Genomic DNA, 23,038 nt, shown 5'->3' with positions numbered 1-23,038 from the left:
CTGGATAAACCCATTAGCTCCAATCAGTATGGCAAATGATAAAAGTCCTTTTAACCGTGCCTTACCATTTACTATGTTTTGGTCACAGCAAATGCACCAGTCAATGTTACCTTTTGAAAATTGTGTTACAACTGTAAATAGGAATAAGCAGGATACAACATGTAAACTACACTATTTGTAACTAATAATTTAACATGAAATACCAATATGTACACATCAGCTGTTAAAATTGCACAGTACCATAATTCCAAATTGAAAATATGCTTTGGATTTACCTCCACTTTTTGTTAAACTAGTTTGTTAAAAATCTAACTGTACTAGCAGGTTCCACTAGCAAGCCATCTTATCTTATCATACTGTATGTTCTGACATTTGTAAATGTAGATACTTGCTCTTCAAGGATATCCGTACAATAAAATAGCATGTTCATAAAGGGGCAAACAAAGTAGATTTCACTGGTCCTCTAGTGCACTGTTTGGAGGCCATTAAATGAACCTCATGCATACTTAGATTTCATCCTTTGTGGGAATTCAAGCTGTGGTCAAAAGTTTTCACGGTGAGGGAGATTATCCAAAAAATCAATACAAACAACTTACTACTCTTGAAGCAAAATTAATTTCTCTACTGTCTATTCATATGCTCAGAATGCTAAATTTTAAATATATTTTACCCAATACTGCCAAAATTTGGCTTAGCTTGTGTTTCTCGTGTTTGATTATATTTGTGTCGAGCGACTAACAAACTGTGTCACTGTTGGAATCCGGTGTAACAGACATGAACTCACACAGAAGAATATAACTACAATTGGTGAGCAGTGATACTAAAGAGGAACTCAAATTACTGCAAATGTAAAAGCTTTGAATAAAACTGCTCCCCTACTGTAATTTAGATATTTAAAATAATCCGATTACTTTGTGTATGTAAAGCATACTGGTTTTACTCTTGCTCCCTCATAACATTCCGAAATACATACATACTTTACACAAACTACTGATATTCTGCACATTAAAATACATTTTATGTTCAATTTACAAGCTCTGTCAGTTAAAAAAAAAAGCTATATTTTAGGAAAATTACCTGTGAGGTAGTTTATCAAATGATATATTGTTTAAACATTCAAACATATCAGTGTGCAGGTGAAGATGCTGTAAGGTTGTGTTGTGCCTAATGGCTCTATCAGCGCCGAGATGAAAAGATGTTGCCAGATATAAATAGAACCACTGGGTTAGTTTCAGAAGGCTTCCTTGGAGAGGAATTGGGAAATTAGGTACTGGCTGCATACATTGCACCAAGAGCTTTGCGTGGGCTTGGTCGTCTTCACTTCACACATTATTGTGACTCACTGCTCTCCATTATTATTCACCATAAATCCATCCTACAGTACATAGCTTCTACTGAACGAACACAGAGCTGTTATGCGACCCATTTTACAGACTTGTTATTTACCATTCAATGTAGGTTATTTGTCAAGGAAATTGTGTAGGCCTCACATTATTCCCAGGCCTAATTAAATTGGAATACGTCTGCCTATGTCTGCCAGTTGACTGCTATAAGCAAATCTTATCCCACACACTCGAGATGGACAGACACACACAGTAAACATTATCAAGGTTAACTTGTAATAAAATCCTCACCAATTAGCCATTTTGTCCATGGCTTTTAGTTGTGCTTATTTGCATGTTGTTTGGTAGAAGTGCAGGGTACGAAAATGACTGAATGAAGGAGATGGGGTTTGATGTGTTTATAAAACATGAAATGGCACACGTCTCAGTAAAAGACAAAATACAAAATAGTGTATGGCATCAGTGTGTACTTAAAACACGCTTATGTGCACTAAACTGCACTGCATTAAAACGCAAAACCTCTCATTTTGCTTTAGATACTGTATCTTGAGTAATGAAATAAAAGCATAATGGTACACATTCCAAAACAAAATACGGGCAGTGTGTGGGCACAGTTGGAAATCATGGCAGCTGCACCATGGTAAAACATGCCTTAGGGTAGACATGAAGGTTTGTGCTGTTAACGAGGCTGTATTATGGAATAGATCAGTTGTCTAGACATGGGGTGTATTTTGCAGCCAGAGGAGTTATTTGAACTGCGCTTGAAGCACTCCATGCTGTTTCACCAATTTTTAGATGTTTAGATATGGTATGTCGATGGAGATGGCTCAGTCAGCAATGTGTATATATATTGGTATCAGTGTAAATGTTGGCCGGCAAGTGACAAGAAATTGCAGTATAGAAATGGCAAAGGTGTTTGAGATAATTAAGTAAGGCCGTTATATTGTCTGTCCACCAGAGAGCACTGACAAGCTAATGTTTGAACTGTAAAATTTCCCGCTCAGTATATCTTTTATGATTCTTCAGAAAAACTGCTTTATGGGCTCCATACCAAATATATTTGGTTAAATACAATATTATAAGCCAATATATCATTGTTGGATTTTCATAACTCAAATATCTATATTGGTAACAGCTTCAGAAGTCTAGTATCAGTTAGGCTCTCTGTTATATATTGTTAAACAAAAAAATCATTTATCATTTAAAGTGGGTTGGGAAACTAGTTGACCTTTACTGAAACTGGAAATGTTACCAATGTGTTTATCATAATAGACATAGTCATTACAAATAGGAAAGTACTTTCTCATTAGCTTAACTATTACATGCTGTATCTAAAATGCATCACCTTTTTTTTATCTGCAATATTTTATCTGTTTCTACTCTTGTGTTTCGATTCTGGCTACATGATTTTTAGCTACAGTTGTTGTTAACTGAAGAGGCACAGGTATCTAATGTGAATATACCCAGGAGACAACAGTAATACTCTGATAGTGGATGGTCACTGTCAAACTTTTTTAATAGCCACTCTTCTGACAATATCTGATGGCAGTTGGCAGGGCTCTTTCACTGAAGATAACCACTTTCACTGTGGGTTTAATGATCCTTTTTCTCAAACCTCCTGTACGTAATGTTTTTTGAAGCTAAGTGTGCGGCCATAGTTTTCCCAAGACACTTCACAGACTATATCAGTCTCAGAAAAAGGGTGATGTGGCAACTTTAGTGTTAGTCAGTTCAACAGGAACTTAAAGGCAGCCATTAGGAGGTGCCTACTGGGAGTAGTATTAAAGGGATTTGTAAAACACAGGCACAATGGAAATGAGTTTTGTCTACAAAGGTGTACTCTGAGAACCCAGAGGCTAGAATAAAACCAGAGGCAGCTGAAAGAATCGTCTTAAAATAAAATAAAAGGGAAGCAGTTATCCTCTCTTGATTGTAGAGGGCTTCTGTAGGAAGTTTTTGTTCTCCCCAGCAGTGACTCTCTGCTGAAGCTCTGGCCAGGAGGCCTAAGTCATCTTGCCTGACCAGCACAGATGTTCCACTTTCCTCTTAATGAGGAGCCTCAGCAGGGAGTGCCAAACCTGATAGAAGAGCAACCTGAAAATGGGGGAGATAGGGTAGAGGTTGGGGTGAGGGTTACTGGCCGACAACCACAACAAATGAAACAAACACGCATAGCATCACTCACCACAGGTTATGGTACAAGGCAGAGTTACAACAGATTCCTGTACACAATCTATACTGTAGGTCTGGGTGTCCTTGCTCAGTTTGCTGATCAGAGAACAGTTTGTACTATTAAACTGCAGCATCCTAGATTGAAATCTGATCTTGAAACCTTTGTCTTTTAGTCTGTCAAGGACGCGTTGTGCTTGCTTAGGTGAAAAATAATTACAGGCTTTTTCTTTTAATTTTATCAAAACGTACAAGCTTCTTGGTAGGTAAAATATATTATTTTTTATTGTAATGGAAAAAGACTTAGATGTTGAAGCTACACATACAGTAGTTGGTGTTAAAAAATGTTACACACCATTAGTTCACAGTACTAAAATCTGTTTATATCTGTAATAGTCAAGATCGCTGCCTCAAAATCTATTTACGGAACACAAAGAATCCATGACAAATTTGAACTATTTGAACTACAACTAATACTAGATATGAAAACACAAAGTTCAATCCAAGAGATCCATAATGCATGCTTAATTTATTCTATATTTTGAAAAGATGCAAATAAAGTGCCATATTGTGGTTTGTATTGCTATGGGTTTTTATCTTAGAGATGCTAAATAATTAAATTCAAAACATGTTTTATTATTACCTTTTAATGAGATTGTAACAACTTAGACTTTAGCTTTTCAAGATTTGCAATTCGTAATTGATAATAATAATTTAAAGCAACAAGCTACAACTTTCATTTTGTGTTGGTTTTCGCGTCCCTTGTGGACAAAAGTGGGAGTTCCCATGAGCACCACTGCCTCGTTTCGTAAAGATCTTGATCTGGCTAGTGCATGCATTTTTTTTGGAAGTGAGTGAAGGAAAGACCAACTTATTTTTAATACTATTATTTTTTAATATATTTTTTTAAGGTAATGTATCAATTTATGGAAGATTAACACCTGTAATATGACAAGGGTGAAACAAGGTAAACTTTGTTTTAGTACTGTTCATACACCTAGGTTACATGTAAGCCTACAACTAACAGATTTGGTTGCTCTATAATAGATATTTTGTTGATAAAGTTATCAACATTCCCTAGTAATGTTATGTCTACATAATAATAAGCCAACAGCAAGACATGGCTCAGTAGCAAGGTTAACAAAAAAGGTTATGTTATAAGCCATTATAACATAACCTAAGCTAGCTTTGTTTTAGCTACCAACGTAAATTAATATATTGATATAAAACCACGTCTCATATTCATGAATAAAATAGACATGTTACACACCTGTGTAGGAGGAAGAGGGTCAATTCAGGATCAGCTTTGAATTATTTCAAATCCCGCAATTCTCTCCATCTGTTAAATGACCGACCAAGGTTGACTCCTGTTTTTGCCCATGCTCTATTACTGCCCCTTTTAAGCTTTTTTTCACAAATATCCCCCTGCTACCTTTTAACTGGCTAACGCAGTACTCACTGCAAAACTTTGCCTGGGAAGATGTAATCTTAGGTTCTTCTGGTCTGCGTGCAAAAATTGGACCCAGTAACAGGCATTATACAGAAATACCAATCTTATGGCTGATTTTCTAGTTTGCATAGGGCATATAGAGGCATCAATATTGAATTGAATTTGTTTCACAATTAGTTAAAAAACACTTGTAGCTGATTTAAAGATTGGTAACTATGTTTATTTACAGATAAGCAATAACAAAGTATATGTATGTATTCCTAAATCCCTTGTATTCAAAGGTTCTTTGAAATGGTAATGATGACCAAAAGTAATAATTTCTAACATTTTTATATTTACATAAGAACACATGACTGTAGGACTTTATGTTTTAGATTTATAAAAGTCTTCATGAGTGTCCATTACTACATTTTCATTGGGTTTTGGGTGACAAGTTGGCATATTTCAGTGTTAAAAGTGAGCTATTTGACAAGGGGACAAGGGAATTGCCTCTAGAGTGGAGGAATATGATTATTGCAATATAGGGAATTAATTCAAAAACACTGTGTGGTCCCTCTACATGCAAAATCCATTTGGTCTCCATGGCTCACAATATCCCCAGAGGTGTTCCTGGCCAGATGGAGAACAAACCCCTTTATTTGCATGGCATGCTACACTAGCCTTCACCTTCCACAAGATTGAGTTTGTGTCCTACCAAACAGTTGGTTAATGAGCTACTGTGAACCTGTGCCAACATGGGAGTCGACACATACCTAATATGATATTGAAAAAGATGTGTTAAGAATATTTTTTGCCAAAGATGTCTTGGAAAAAGTCTGTCCTCGCTGCATTCATTTTAAGTGATAATTCTCTTTTTTTTGTTTACGAGGAGGTAGACATTATGACTTATAGTAGATGTATTTCAATCTATAAACCAGCTGCCCTGGCAGATGTATGAGAATATCACTGGCCTTTATTTCTTGTCTCAATATAGTAAAATAATACATCCTTGTTTTATAGGCTGATATTCAAGATGATTAACAAGATTAAGTTTAGCATTCTAAACTTATACAATTTTTATGTAAGATGCATTTACTGGCTAGTTCATAATATGCTTAATAATAATTTAAGGAGGAAAGTGCTGAGATTAAAAATCTCTTCAGGAGCATAATGGCTGCCATAGCAGTAGCATGTAGAATATATACGTTACATATGACTAGAAAACTACAATAAGCCTCTACAATAATCATTTCTCCCCATAGTATAATAACTGAGAACAAAAATAATTCAATGAAATCTCTTTCACAGAATAATAGTCCATGACAGAGAGGCAGTCAATGACCATACTGTATTTAAGCAAAGTCCATGTAAACCACAGCTCTATTTGGAGAACCGCAGCAGTATCTAGTCTGATAATCTGAAAGTGAAGTCACACAGAGAAGCAACAAAATATTAAAATGAAGCAGGTGTTCAGTCTCAGTATGAGGGCGTGCCCCTTCAGTGAGCAAAGGTCTCAGCACGCTGGTGATATTCAATTGCTGAGGGCAAAAGGTGGTTCTTTTGTTCCATTTTAGCTTTGAGACGTCTGTTTCCAGCCCGAACAACAGCTGCATCAATGAGCACATAGTGTTTTTAGTGGGTTTTCCCCTCATGAAAAATTCTCAGCCATTAGTAGCTTCTAACATATTGGTGTTTAACCTCTGAATGCTTAACAGGAGGTAACATACCCAAAATAGTCTCTATATAATAAACCTGTGGAAAATGGGCACATTCTGACAGGATATATTCATTTCCATGTAGCATAGACCAGCGACATGGATTTAGTTTCAGATGTTAGGGGACACAATAAAGTCAGGGAGTCTACTCTATATGAATGCCTAGTTACAGTTATAGAGATCTGATTTTGATTTGTAGTCACCAAATATTTCTTGCCTCAGCTTTTTATTTATAATCAATTGTGTGTGTCCTTTTAGGAATGTCATAATATACACATTGTTTATTAAAACACTGTCACCTGCAAATTAAAATAAACATAAATCATTTTCTTTCTTTCTTTATTTAACCCCATTACAGCCCCAACAAGCTTCACCAATCAAAAGGCACCCTGTGTGTAGCCTGAGAGGCAAAACTCAGAGTAAAAACAGTCACCAAAGCACTCACTACAGCTCAGGAAGGTTATTTCTGTAAGCACAGGGCACCAGCCAAAGGCGACCTAGATGAGTGCATCTGGATTTGTATCAAGTTATGTTAAGTTTATTTATTTCAGAAGGGGACAGTGTATATTAATGAACATTTCGAAGAAAGTAAATATACAGGATTATAGCCAAATGCTAATTTCCATCCCCAGGTTGATGGTCCCTATAAATTAAGTTAAATAAATAAAACAAATCAGAGTAAAACATCGCCATAAAAAATTACATAAATTACAGATCAACAACAGATTACATATTATCCCAGCTAATGACAACAGGTTTGATTTAGCAGTAGCCATTTTTTAAACTGTTTGGAAAATGAGGTGAGAGTTGATAATTCACGTATTGTGCTTGGTATAGAGTTCCAGGTAGTGGTTGCTCTAAAGGAAAAAATAACCTGGCCAAATGCACTTCTCCTAAAGGGAACAGTGCAGTTACCTCTGGAGCCTGCTCTGGTTGAGCTGTTTGAGTTCTTTTTTATATATTCCTGTAAAGGAGGTGGAGTTAGACCATGAAGGATTTTAAAAACTAATATAGAGTCAATGTATTTCACAGTGTTCTCCCAATCTAGCAGTTCAAGTTTCTTTAAAATCTGACAGTGATGGTATATTTTAGATTTTCTATCTAAAACTTTTATAGCTTTTAAGTCAGAGTACTTTTTCATTTAGATTATGACAGCTTGGCAGTAGAGGACACTGTTAAGAGAGTTTGTAGGGGTTTAATCAAATTATATAAAAAGAAATAAAGGCAGAATCATGTCCCATACATTTCTCAGTGGAAACTATGCCTTTAAGCATAGCCAATATGTATCATTTAAACTGATGATATATAAAGTTACAATCTCTTTTTTGTTGACTAGCCAAGGGTTCGTTAAGCTGTTTTTTTCCCTCTATTGTCAGAAAGAAGACTCGACAAACTCAAGGCAACAATAATTATACTGTATTAACTTTTCATGTTTATGTTAGCAAACACATTGTTACTTACATATGCAGTAGCAGCAGAGCAACATGGTCATCTTCTTTGGGAGTCCTCCGTTCTTGTCACCTGTCGATGGCAAGCCCACTGTTTTCTCACATTTTAGCCCTGGTTTGTTCTGCCAACTGCTAAAAGAAACAAAACATTTGAGACTTTCTGTGTCATATGACATACATGTTGATAACCTTCCAACTCAAACATATGGACCAGTAAACCACAGCACCATCCAGAAATTTGCATAGAGTTATAGACAGGGTGTTGATTCCCCGTGGGATTGGCAGTACTCACAAACATCATATCGAAGAGATGTTGATTTTTTTTTTTTTATTGTAGCTTTAAAATTCACAGCATAGTCAGTTTTAGATTTTGCATCGTGGAGCATTGTTCGTAATTGAAGTGCTACAGATGATATAATAGAGGCACACAATTGAAGGCAACTCATGTATTTTCATCACTTTAGGTCATTTAATGGAGGTGGCTGTCTTTAGTGCAGACCTCTGAGACAACACACCTGTGCCCAGGCTGTTCCACATGGCTCTTTTCACTTCTTCTCCTTTAAACATTTAGCAGATTCCTGGTTTTATGGTACAGTATCTGTGCAAAGTAGAAAAACAGTAGATGATAACAACATCAGCGGTATGTTGAGCAATGTTTAAGCCAGAGAGTAGCTGTGAGAAAGTGGTTAGTGGCTACATTTCTACATAATGTATAAAAATAGGGTCTACAACAGCTGTACCGTTAACACATTTTAAATAAACTCAGTGTTTAATCATTTTGTGCTTTCATTAGCAGTACTAAGGAGGTGGTCCAGGTGTGTAGCAGTGGGGTAAATTGGCTGCAGTGGCTGGTGTTTACATGTAAAGAGGTTTCTATTCGTAACCCACTTATACAAGTAACCTAGATTTGGTCAGTGTATGTGAAGGACTCACAAGCATGTTGTACCCCTTGATTATGAGAAACACAACCATGATGAATAATTTGAGATCTGCTTTGTCTGCCCATTTATATTTGTTTTTAATTTCCTAAATTTAGTTGTTTAGTATTTGTTTTACAGGATTGATGATGTGTCTGCCTGTGCCAGATGTGTCTCTTATTTACAGACAAAATATTCGTTATTTGATAAATGTTTTGCAACCGACAGCTCTATAACAGTTATCTTGTAAGGGCAGGATTGGTAACTATTTCCTATATACACTTTTTATATATTGTTTGATATGGTCTTTACACCCCAACAGCAATAAATAACATATGGGCTCTGAAATATTAGCGAACAAGATCCGTCATCTGTAACTGCTGGAATCCTGTAAAAACGCCCACCAATCACTGTCTCGCGGTCCGCTTGGAAAGAACCAATGAAATGCCTCCTTGCCCCGTTGCGCATACTGTACAACTCCTGTGTACGAGCCTAAGCTTAATGCGCTTCGTCACCGCATTGCTAAAAGTGCGTGACAGTAATCGTGTTTGTTTTAAACATTTGTACTGATAATATTAGGTGTTTGCTTACCGGTAAATGAGACATGAAGTAAAATTGCGTTCCTTTCTTCATCTGCTCTGAAGCAGTGACACAGCGGTCCTCCTGCACGTTTGTGTGTGGGTCGGAGCCCCGAGGGCAGGGGGAGGTGTTAGTCGTAGCCCCGAGGAGATGCTACTTTCAAACCTTGCTAGCTTTTCAACATTACCCACCCTGCCTTTAATCCTAGAGTCTTACACAAAACTTTGTTTTTGTTGCCATTCGTGTTGCTGCATGCACGTCAATGATGTAACAGGAATTCAAAAACACTCCATCAAATTTGTCTCTGTGCAGTGATGGATCACTGCCACACTCTTTCTCATTTTATTTTTATTTTAGCTTTCTGTGTGAATGCAGACTGCCACAGCAGACAGCAGTGTTCGCACATTTTTCATGTCACCAAAATCAGTATCATTAATTCCTTTTGTATCAGAAGGAAGTTCTCGCTCAGTCAAAGAGAGTAGCATGCTGTTTTTTTCTGACCACCAAACAAGAACAGTACAGATAAGAAATCTGTTTAGGCTACTGTGTTCATTTTTTTGTTATAATTGATAACTCATAACTCGTGTTTATTAAGTTCAAGGTTGACAATTTGGCATGTGTGCAGTACAAGATGAAAGCTCATGGCGAGTTTAAAATAGATGTTCAAGCTCTCAGGGACATGGTTGTGCTTACTGAATTTAATGGCGATCTGCCCTGTTAGATGTTGATAGTGATGCATTGCATGGAAGAATTAGCACAATTTCAGCCGTTATTACATACAACCATAACCCATGATATTTGCAGTGCTTGTTGCATTAATGCATCATATGTAAAACATCATAAACCTAAAAGTTTTACTATTCGATTCTGTTTCTCATCTAATATTTCATCTAAACCTTTTCCCATCACCCTCGAGAAAAACCACGCATGGTCTGAACTATGCACGAGGTGCGCTAACATTCTTTTTTATGTATACCAGATTATGTATGGGACATGGTGTACAGAATGCATGTTTTTTGTGCAAACTCATTATTTATACATGTGGCCTTTAAAAAATTACAATGATGAGGGTGTTTTGTTTGAAGGTGAAAGCTTTAAATGCAAACAAAAGTCCATGGTCTATGGGATGTGTATTTGTGCATTGTGTTGTGTTACAAAAAAAAACCATTAACACAGAAAACTTGGAATGATGATGTATTTTGGTTTCAGCATTAAAGGGATACGCCACCGTTTGCTGAAATAGGGCTTATCACGGTCTCCCCTAGCTTTAGATAGGTGGGCCAATGCATTTTTTGTGCATGCATTGTTTAAGTCCGGTGCAACACCGGCAGCGCCGGCGCTAGTTAGCTTAGCGTAGTGAATGGAATCCTATGTTGCCGGTTAGCATGTTGTGAGTAAAAGTGAGCCAACAAAAGACAAAAAAACAACCTAATTACTTGCACTGAGACAAAAAATGCGTTGGCCCACCTATCTACAACCAGGGTAGACCGTGATAAGCCCTATTTCAACAAACGGTGGCGTATTCCTTTAAAATCATACACAGATTAAGCGATCAGTGAAGTCTGATACTTGAGTATTGTCAGACAGCTTACTGACATCACAGACAAAGACCATAATCTATATTGCACAAGCAGAGTGTAATATAATTTTTTTTTTAATGAGAAATTGTTACATCAGACTGACAGCAACTTTGAAAAGAAGACTATAGTCACAAATGTAGCAGTCCAGACCAAATTCACACAGTTAAAATGGAGACATCACTCATTTTTCAATTGAAACGTCCATCAAAGTTAGTTCGCTATCCACTGGGGATTACCCACAATTTCTTCTCCTCGGAGACATTCGTTGGCAGGAGCAGTGATCACATAGTGTAGCTCCAGCCAGATGATGGAATGACTACGTATGCACACGCCTTGGGTATCCCTCTCTGTACTCTGTCAAAGAGGAGCCTCCAGTCACTGCTCAGTGGCAGAAGATGCATTACATTGCGGTGACATTCGAAATAGTCCCTGAGGTTTTCCACCATTGCTTTGACTGACAGACCAGCTTGGGAAACCTGTGCTGTCCCATAATTCACCAGATGCTCTGTGCTCTCTGTGGTCTCATGGATTCCCTCTCATTCTTACGTCCCAAGATACACAGAGCTGCGTCAGTGTCGCTGTCGTACTTTTTCTTCATTAGCGTCACTCTAGCTGTATTGGAAATTGTTCTTTCTGCCTTTTTAAACATAATCGTATACAATATTGTTTATTCAGCTGATAGCAAATGAACAGTGAGAGTTGCTTGGAGAGCTACATCCTGTTGTTATGCCATATCATTTGTACTGACCTTCATCTGACTGAATAGTAAACCACAAATAATAGCTGACAATTGATACATCAATCTGCACTCAGAAATGTATGATCTATATATACTATTATTGTATAATTGTCTGCCATCTATTTGTTTTTCTTCTGTTTGTAATGACAAAAGGCATTGTTCACATTACAGAGCATTATGTGGTGTTATCTCGTGATGTAGGGTATCATTACATAATGTACAGCAGAAAAATGGCAAACCTAATACATGGTAATCATGGAGTAATCAGTAGATACAATCTTATATACATTTATAGTGATGCATAATGTAATATAATGTAAACCATATCTTCATATTTAACTGCCTCCTTAGGTTTCACATTTTTACATTTGCAAGATTAAACATGCGCTTTGTCTCAAATAATTATAAACCTCATCATTGTTAATACAAGTACTTCTCTCAGATGAGAATTCCTACATACACAAGCCAAAACCCATCATAGTTCAAATAGCTCAGTTTTAAAAGAGAATAGTGGAATTGGACAGGAAATGGTTGCTCATACCACGACAAATGCAACAGCAGTCTCAGAATGCTGATAGTCAATGTTACGGAAGCAAATTATGGCCATAAGGAATTGATAAGTTAGGCATGATCGCTTATCCTTTATGTCTTGGATTTTTAGGTCTGAATGTAACATCTTTGACTTGTTTTTTTTTATCCAAATTGAACTTAACTTATTGAATTTAAGCAGTTTGAATATACTGTAGTTTTTGATGTTTCCTATCTGAGTTTGTGAACCCAATAGATGTACATATACTGGAATTAAAAAAAAAGTTCATTGCACAAATTAAAATTTACTAGAACTTTTTAATGGTATGGTATTTCAATTTCAACATAATTAGTAGTGAGTTAATTTCACAATTAGGTTTTCAGTTGCTTATACAATTCTGGTCTTCATTTATTAATCTTTTATTCAGTTTTACTTCATGAACCTACCTAATTTAGTTTGACTTGTTCAGCAGAAACCCATCATATGGACCAGACCAAGACCAAGCACCAGAGGAATACCTCTGACAGGCAGAACATTACAAGCTCCCAGGCTGCCTTCAAAAGTACAACAAAACATCCATGCTGATCTGCTTAGCCATCCTGCCCCTCAACCCTCTAATGAACGAGGGCAAAATAGCTCTTGGGTTTAGCCTCTCCCTCTTACCCTAACTTAACAAGATGTCCCCCCACTCGCTCGATTTCTCTCACACACACAGACATATATGCACAATGGCGCACACAGCAACACACCTCCCAAACCCCAAACCACTAACCCTCAGACCAATCTGTCTGTGGCACTAAAGTATTATTAGACTTGCACACTCTCAAAGGGGAAACAGTGAGTGCTGAGAGCTGGAAGATGAGATATGCTACAGGGGCTACTAGTTCCATTAAAATGGCATTCACTGGGGTCTTTGTTCTCATCGGCCCTGACGTTTTTCAGGATGTAGTGGGGTTTCCTCATCCATGACCATCTCATCTATCTTGCAGGATTTGAAGGAAGTTGGTGTGAAATTGACACCAATGAGTGTAGCTCAAATCCATGCCAAAACCAGGGCAACTGTGTGGACCGGGTCAACAGTTACAGGTAAAACGTGTTATCCATAACCAGCTTTTCATTTGTTAGTGGCCAGAAAATGTCAGGCTTTCTAGTGACTTTAAATCCAGAGTATCAGTAACCTTCATTTCTGTACATGTTTCAGGCCATTAAACTGTAATTTTGATACACTGAGTTAATAGATTTGCTCTGAGCTCATGCCCTTTTTGAAAAAATATTTTAATGGATTTAGTTATGTACCATTTTAGGTTGAAATTAGGTCAAATTGTTAACAAAAACTATCTGCCTTAATTGCTCTTGTCATGCAGCTCTTAAACAGTCAAAATCCATGTTTATGTCACTGTACTGTACAGTATGTGCAATCAGACTAAATATCATCATTACATTTCTATAAATTCTTTCCCTCTGTGCATGTGCCAGGACATAGCTAGATCTTCTATTTTCCATCTGAGACAAAATATCAATATTAATGAATTTTTCCTATCCAGCTGTGATTGCAAGATAGGATTTTCCGGCCTTAACTGTGAGGAAGACATCAATGAGTGCACCTCTAGCCCCTGCCACAACTCTGCCATTTGTCAAGACCTTGTGAACAAGTGAGTATGAATATAACTCCTCCTTTGCTCAAACTTTGGTCCTTAGCCTTCATTCATTGTGCGCTTTAAAAAAAAAAAAAAAGGTGCATATCGGTTAAGGCCAGGCAGCATTCATTTCCTGCATTTGTTTTAAAAGGATAACGAACAAAACCGAAGAAACCACACAAGGTTGTGATGCTCCTCTTCAAAGTGTTCCGGTTTATATAACAAGCCTGTCTTCATCCTTGACACACATAAGCTGCTATTCTAAAGACAGAGAGCGAATTCAGCAGGAACACATCATGTATCTAGATTGGGCTTTACTCCACTGGTGCTTCTCTCTGCTGTGCTTAATGGGAGCCCCGGGGCTTCCAGGCTTAGTCGGACAGATGGGTAGCAAAGTCCCAGGGCCAATTTGAGTCCTAAATGGTTTGTCTCCAGTTTGTATCCCGTCATTTCCCTCCCATGTGACCTGGCCCTGCTCAGAGCTCTCCCCTGATTGCACAGTCCAGGGAGTTCACATCAGGTGTGTTTTAACCTCGCTGCCCACCACAAACACTGCACACACCACTTCCTCTGTCTCCCTGACCCAACAAGTCGAACAAGTCCATCTGTACTGGGGTGATGAATCAGACTCTGCAGTATACTCTCTGAGCTCTTGCTGTCTTTTTTTCTTTTCATTATATACTTTGAGTTTGACTCTGTAAAATGTGCATTATTTGGTCTCATCTCTGTATGTACAGTTGAGGCAAACACATATGAACTAATTGTGACTGAGAAAATGTTAATTGTTTTGACAGATATGTCTCAGATCAATTCAGCCTTTAGAGTTGACATAATTAGGCAGCACAGTTCCGTTGTGGCATAATAAATACCATTTAGCATATGACAGAAATGTGATGATGTTATGTAATTGGTCTACTGAAGAAAAATGATGTCTTACTAATCAAAATATGTAGTTTAGATTTTAGCACAGAGGTGTCTAATTACATGTCTTCTTATTATCTCACTTGCAAACAGGATAAGCATCTCCTCTGAGGTGTGTGGTCAGGTATTAGACCCACCGACAGCTGCAGAGAGGGATTTGAATTGAGTTAAATGTGTCTTACTACGCACCTTTGTTTGTCTTGGTGGGTTTGGAACACATGTACCTTCTGCAAGAGTGTGTGCTGTTTTTGCTGAAATAAAAATAGTATTTTAAACTTACAGTTAGAACTGAATTAAACACAAATCAAAGTATGCTATAATTACTGTCGGACACACTGGTCTTCACTTTATTTTCCTTAATGATTGAGTGTTATCACATCTTCCTCAGGTTCCACTGCATTTGCACTCCTGGTTATTTTGGAACGCTGTGTGACCTGGATGTGAATGAGTGTGAAGTTTCACCTTGCCTACACGAGGGCATCTGTATCAACACACCCGGGGGCTTCAAGTGTGTCTGTCGCCCTGGATACTCAGGTAGCTCTTTTGCCCTCAGGTGACATGAAGATCAATAGGAGAGTCTAAAAAGCTTATCAAGACTGCTGCGGCCGCACGCTCTTGAGGCAAGTCTGACACAGATCTGGCTTAGTGTAAAAAAAACTGCTACACTATAGTTGCTTTTAATTAGCCTGCCTGCCTCTGCAAGATACAGTGCCTGTCTTTCAGTAAAGCTAACAAGAGATAAATTCATGTCACCTGTTTTATCTGATGAAAACATCTCAGTGTCTGTTAGTTGCCTTTATTTTGTTTCATCAGCCTCTTTGGTCTCAGAGCGCTATTGTTGTTTTACTTCAATCCATTTGTCTTATTTTCCACTCAGACTGATATCAAGCTATTTTAGCGCATGTGTGTGTATATGTGAGTGTGCACTATCTAAAGCCGATTCCTGTCAGGTACTGGGAAGATTAATTTCATTTGTCTTCCACATTGTATCATCAATTTATTCTTCCACAGTTGAGAGGGGGGGAGGGGAAATCTCTGAGGTATTGCTACTCTGGAGAGCCAAACCTGACACACATGGCCCAATTCCCACAGAAGCAGCTTTTATTATTAGGCCTACGCACAGCATAGTACAAGTCATTACTTTTTCTGTTGCTCTAAGCTCATCTGAGGAAACAGGGTTCCCCAAGAGAGCAAGCGGCCAGAGGATACAGTTTGGATTGGCTCAAACAAACTGGAACTTATACAAAATATTTGCTCTAGTAACGCGTGAAAATGCATTGCAACTTTTCACAAAAACACAAACGGGTTCGTGGTGCTACTGTAGCTGTGTGTGACTTTTTATTCTACTCTGATAGTAAATTTGCCGTCTTACGTTGATTCATCACATCATGTTTGTGCAGCCTGATTTGATTGAAATGCTATTTTGCTTTGATGGTATGACGTGTCATCTCCTCTATTACTGGGATACTGTAACTCGTTCTGTCACCTGATGGTATTGTCATATTATTTGCTTCAGCCATCAGGGTAGTCAAGGGTGTTTTTTCGCATATTGAATGCCAACATTCATTTTGACTGTAACAGCTGAAGCTGCTTACTAATAAATCAGTCTTGTGCTATACCTACTCACTTTCATGGATGTGATTAAGCTATAATGACACTTCATTCCCACCTGCATCACTATTCATATTGAATTTTCTTAGTGGTTGGTCAGTGAGTCAGTGCATTATTTTATATAGATGTTTTTTTTTCTGTTGTATAAATGCTCGGACTATTAACACTATGTTAAGCTTCTTCTTTTTTTACATGTTTGAGCTTTGAGACATAATTGATGCAAAAAGCCAGAAAATTATTCTCTTCACATTTCTGACACTTCTGCCAGTTTTTTATATATATATATATACACTGTATATATTTTTGCCTTTCTAAAAGTCTCTGTGACCCACTTTGAGGGTAGACATTAAGATTAAAATAACAGCTTTTTTTATCTTTATCTTTTCCTAACTTCTTAGCAATCCAGGTGTTAATATAAATCACTTGTTCAATAACAGCCTTTCGTTATGGCTTTAACCTAACCACATGCTTTATTTCTACAGTACAGGCCAAAAGTTTAGACACACCTTCTCATTCAATGTGTTTCTTTATTTTCATGACTATTTACATTGTATATTCTCACTGAAGGCATTAAAACTATGAATGAACACATATGGAATTATGTACTTAACAAAAAAAAGTGTGAAATAACTGAAAATATGTCTTATATTTTAGATTCTTCAAAGTAGCCACCCTTTGCTTTTTTTGATAACTCTGCAAACCCTTGGTGTTCTCTCAGTGAGCTTCATGAGGTAGTCACCTGCAATGGTTTTCACTTCACAGGTGTGCCTTGTCAGGGTTAATTAGTGGAATTTTTTCCCTTATTAATAAAAAAGCAAAGGGTGGCTACTTTGAGGAATCTAAAATATAAGACATGTTTTCAGTTATTTCACACTTTTTTGTTAAGTACATAATTCCATATGTGTTCATTCATAGTTTTCATGCCTTCTGTGGAAATCTACAATGTAAATAGTCATGAAAATAAAAAGGTAACGCATTGAATGAGAAGGTGTGTCCAAACTTTTGGCCTGTACTGTATATACAGTGCAATTTTGCTCTCCATGTGTCATCTTGACAAACACTATAAAGCATGCCGTGTCTTACACTGTAAGATAGTCTTGGCAGTTGCCAAGATCTCAGCTCTCTGATCATTATTTAGGATGTTTTGTCTAAAAGGCACTGTAATTCCAATAATGTATTATTTATGTGCACATACTGTAGGCACTGTGCTCTGTACTGAGGTCAAAAGTCATTACAGCGACATGATTAATGGGTAATTGTTTTTATATAAATCACGGTTTAAGCACACTATTTGTCACCTTCTGTTTTCTCTTCTTCACCCATCATTAAGGAGCATGTTCCCTTGAGTGATGGTACAGTGCAATCAGCACATTGAGGCAGCTTCCTCAGTCAGCACATTGTCAGATGATGATGTTCTGGCCCTGGCAATGCTGTTTGCTATTAAGGCTTCAGTAAATTCTGTCTTTTGCTGGGTGAACATGATGAATTATATTTGGTCATTATTTCTATCTTGTGACTTAGCCTCTGCATAGATCTGTTGCTTTAAAGATACACTGTACATTTAATGTAAATGGAATAATGGAATTTAATTATTGTATCAATTGAAGACCAAAACTGTTCTTGCTACCATGAGTTAGTACGTGACTTATATATGAGTTTTTGGTACTAATTACGTATTCTAATTTTAAATGTTATTTGAGACACTTATTGACCAGTCTGCAGCATTAAATATTAAATGTATAGTCCCTTTTCTCATTCATAATTCAGTCCTCTTAATGTTTTAGATTGGGTGTGAAATGCCAGCCCAGAACCTAAAGTATTTAATGACTTCTGACCTAAATAGAAACATAAAAATATAAAATGTGAGCATCAGTCTATGGGTAATCTGATAGAAGTGTCATAAAAATGTGCGTATTTAATGAATACGAAATTTCCCTCATCACACTTCTTTATTACATTATCCATAGTACATTTTCTGTTGCAACTTTCTGTTATTATTTTGGGTTTGTAACCTCTGTAGTCATAAACTGTGAATTTTCCAGTTGCTATATAGCTTTCCTTTTAGCTAAATGAAACAAGTTATTAGTTTGGCACAAGAAAGGAGCGGTTTTACATTCTGTAATGAGAGAACATGATGATTGTTTTTGTGTACACTAAGGATGGTTTATTTATTCTCTTTAATGATAAAACACGGGAGGCAAGAAATATATTTTTGCCACAGTTGTCACTATGTTTGTTTACAACTTTCTCAGCCAACAGATAAAAAGCTAACCAAATGATTAATGATGGGTTAGCCATTATTTTTCATCCCTCAATTCCTCAGCAAATGAGCAGCACCTGCTTTAAATTAGATACTATAAACAGTCATCACTGTGTTCTGATTTGTTGGCAGAAGAGAGAAAAATTTTGACACTTTCGGTTATCTGGTGTTTACTTCACAGCATTAACTCTCCCCTCCCCTTAATTTTTCCTCTGATCTTATTGCTTTTTTTGTGAGGTCTGCGTGAATGATGAATATCATCAACTGTATAAGTAAAGCTGACTTACTTAGTGAATCCTCAGTTATCTTAAATGTGGCTGATGGACAGTAAATATATACATTGTTTTGAGGATAATTAATGTGTTCTCTTCGAGTCAAAACATATTCGTGTACATTGTGCCTTAAGAGACATGATACTGTCTAGGCACAGCTGTAAGAATATACAGTGTGTACACTATGCGACACACTTTTCTATTAGTTCAGCGCTGCACTTCACAGGGACCTTGGGCACATGCACCGCTCTCTTAGTGGGCTTGGGTCATATATATTGTTTAATTAACTTGACACAGTTTTTTTATATTTCTGATTAATTTAGTTCATTTTGATTTTTGATTAAGTGTAAGGTGTTCACCCAAATTAAAAAAACACTCATTGCCAGACAGGTAGCTTTGGTTTTATTTGCCCAGGTTTTGAGATATTTACCTCTGGGACTTCAGTATCCATCCCATCATCATAAAGAAAGTAAACCAGAAACTGTTTCAGGAACGCATTTGGGTAAATTGGCCTTTTAGTGTCACTTTTGTAGGGAAATAATTTAAGTACATCAACTGTCAGTACGTCAATGAACTACACTTACTGTTAGCACTCTACTATCAGTAGAACAAAGACAATGGATTATCACTTAAATTCAACGCAACCAAGTTTTTGTTGAATTTAAACTGAAGATGTAACCATGAATTATTGTTTAGGTCAGTGCTACAGCTAACAATTATTTTTATGATCCTTAATCTGTTCAATTCTTAAATTAATTGATTCTTAATAAAATCATGAAAAATGCGCATTTTGCCAGAGCCCAAGGCGATTTCAAGTCAAAGTGCTTGTTTTATTGAACCAACAGACTAAAACCCAAATATATTCAATTTGAAGTCACACATTATTTTTAGAAAATCCACAAATGCTTATATTCCAGTGAATGTTTGGCAATTTTGCATAATAACTTCCTTAAATGATTAATCAAATCACAATTGTTTAGAATTATTTTTTCTGTATATCAAATAATTGATTCATCGAGCTCTGTTTCAGATATTGGTGAGCCACCGTTTAAATTCGTGGCAGCAGACTGTCTTTAGTATGGGGTTTTAACAGCTTATCTGTCGTTTCCCTTTCATTAGAGATCTGTGGTTATGTTTGTATGCTGCATATAACAACATGTTTCTGTTGCTAATCATTAGTCCTATCATCAGCCACGTAAGCTCGATCCCTCTTCTAAAAATTCAATTAACAGATTGAGCAACTTTCTATTTTCTAGAAAGGCTTAAACTATCAGTAGGAGATAACATTTCTGCTTCACTAATTCAGTTATTTGGAAGCTGGGTACTGATAATTTAAGTTAAAGCCACTTTGAAACACTTTAATTAAAAACATTCAAGGGATGTTCAATAATATGTGAGCAAGAGGTAACTCGAGGTAAAAAAAATAACACAGAAATCCTTTAATGCAATATCACTTAACTACACTCAGCACTCTCGTGTTTACCATCCCAGCCAGTCTGTGATCACTTTATTTCAAAGGTTACCAAAGAGACCACAGAGTAAAAACATGTCATGCTGTTGAGGCTGCTTTATCTGGACATTATGCTGCTGTTTGATCTTAAATTACTATACTGATGGCTTTGCATTAACTACAAATTGTATATTTAACATTTTCATAACTATAATATTGTAAAGAATGCTGTACAAATGTGTACTTATCAGGCTAAAACCTGTCCAGTATGGTCCTTTAGGTTTCATTCATTACTCTCTGTTGACGGAGAAATGTACAGACCTGCCGCTAGAATTTCCATTGGGCAGAAAGGAACAGTTCTAATGATTGGGATGTTCTTTAGTGCAGCCAAGTTTGTGCCAAAGAAATGTCCTTGAGCAGCTTCAAATTCATCCAGATTACTTGAAGATACTACAACAGTATGATTTCCTCTGATTTAGAGTCAGAATTAGTCATGATAAAGATTGCAGTTACAATGCAATCTCAAAAATACATTACTGTCAGAAAAAGAAAAGTAGGTAGTTTGACCTGGATGTGAATCACATCCTTTAGATCTATTGAAAATGATGAATGATGCTGACAAAGCAGTTAACATAGTCAATGGGATACACAGTTTTTCATTTTCTCATTACATAGCTTGACAACGGCATGTATAACCGCATTGGTTACCATTTAAGTTTATTTTTAATATAATCAACAAATCCCATGAAAAGACATCAACCATCAATACCAACAACAATAATTTGTCTTTGTAGCCTCAGCCTGATATACAGTAGATTATCTCTGCCTCAGACCTCCACTGCATCCAGAAACTATTAAAAACATGAAAGAGCCATACTGATGCATTTTGTGAGCATATTCCCTTGTTGCAGTAAACATAGCCAGTGCAGTTTATTCCTCTCAGTTTGTATTAACAAAAAAAAAAACGGTGTAAAAATGGGACTATGTCCCCAAGCATGTGCATAGATGTCTCCAGAGATCCAAAATGTAGTCGCAGAGTTGTTGCACAATTATCAAAACTCAGGATGTTTGTTTATTTAATTTAAAGACAAAGTACTAAAAATATATTTTTCTTATTACGTTGTTGAATATGTAATGTCTTACTAAAGTATGCTTCATTTCCCAGGGCCATGGTGTGAAGTTAACATCAATGAGTGTGTTTCAAACCCGTGCCAAAATCGTGGGAAATGTATTGATGCGCATAATCGATACCATTGCATGTGTCCTGATGGCTTCATTGGGCTCCACTGTGAAACCAACATTGATGAATGCATGTCAGCGCCTTGTCTTCATGGGAGGTACCGATTTTTTTCAGCATCATTTAAAACAGACTGCAAATGCACTGCAGAAATTGCATTGAATTATTTTTAATTACATCCTTGCCAGCGCAGTGAGGGGAGACATGTGTCACATGTTGTAAGGAGCTAATGTGACGCGCTTACAGGTTGTCTCAGTGGTCTCCAAATTACAGTCATTAATTCCGTTCAAGGGGAAATACTCATTTGTTCAAAATATTATGGCTCTCTCTAAGGATTCTGCATGAACTATACAGCAAAAGACTTGCATATATGAATGTGTTGTTGTTGATTTCATACCGTAGAATAGTTCTGATAAATACATTCTAACCCCAATTTGTTGTGGCCTTCTCAGCTGTGAAGATGGAGTATATTCATACTCCTGTCTTTGTGAATCTGGATGGACTGGCAGCAGATGTGAAACAAACATTGACGTGAGTTGAACTTAATTAATAAAGCTGCTGCGTGTTCAAAAAGAATGTCAGGACGATTTGTGTGGCGGTGTCTGAGGTCATCAGGTCAGATGTTGTTAGTGGTCCCCCGCACTCATTTTAAAACCAGAGGGGATCGACCTTTTCAGGCAATGGCACCCAGGCTGTGGAATGCACTGCCGCTCTCTTTACGTTGTTCAAATGCTGTTGATTCTTTTAAAAAGCGGTTGAAGACTTGGCTATTCAAACATGCTTTTAGTTAGACAAGGGCTTTTATCTGATTTATCTAGCTGATTTTATGTACCTATGTTTTCCTTGTATTGTCATGTCTTCTATTTATCATATATATTCCAATTTATTGTAAAGCACTTTGTGATTTGTATCTGTGAAAAGTGCTAAATAAACTTTACTTACTTTGGTATCACTCATTACTATTGATTTTCTACAGGATAAGTCAATTCAACTACCAGGATCATGCAAGCATTGTACAAACACCTGATTAAAAGAAATTGCTTAGTCTGCCTAATTGATTTAAGCCACAGCTTATGCTGGACTCCAGAGATAAAACATTGTGTTGCTTACAGATCTCTCTCTGTGTGCATTTAGTTTATTGGATAATCTGATCATCGGCTTTTAACAATTAATTCTAAACCAAAGTTGTCGTCTTTTTATTT

General features: G+C 36.9%; 1 protein-coding gene across 3 annotated transcripts in view; it reads left to right on the top strand.

The window, feature by feature from the left end:
- Positions 1-23,038, top strand: part of eys (eyes shut homolog) — a 182,907-nt gene that overhangs the window by 76,101 nt on the left and 83,768 nt on the right. For all 3 annotated transcript variants that reach the window (XM_039783198.1, XM_039783197.1, XM_039783196.1), the window contains 5 exons: positions 13,438-13,534; positions 13,993-14,100; positions 15,395-15,540; positions 21,765-21,936; positions 22,289-22,367. In XM_039783198.1, coding sequence (XP_039639132.1) covers positions 13,438-13,534; positions 13,993-14,100; positions 15,395-15,540; positions 21,765-21,936; positions 22,289-22,367 — 602 coding nt within the window. The remainder of the gene's footprint in view (positions 1-13,437; positions 13,535-13,992; positions 14,101-15,394; positions 15,541-21,764; positions 21,937-22,288; positions 22,368-23,038) is intronic.

This window comes from Perca fluviatilis, chromosome 19 (genome assembly GCF_010015445.1).
Source record: "Perca fluviatilis chromosome 19, GENO_Pfluv_1.0, whole genome shotgun sequence".
In the NCBI taxonomy this organism is placed as follows: domain Eukaryota; kingdom Metazoa; phylum Chordata; class Actinopteri; order Perciformes; family Percidae; genus Perca; species Perca fluviatilis.
This window is presented reverse-complemented; position numbering and strand designations above follow the sequence as displayed.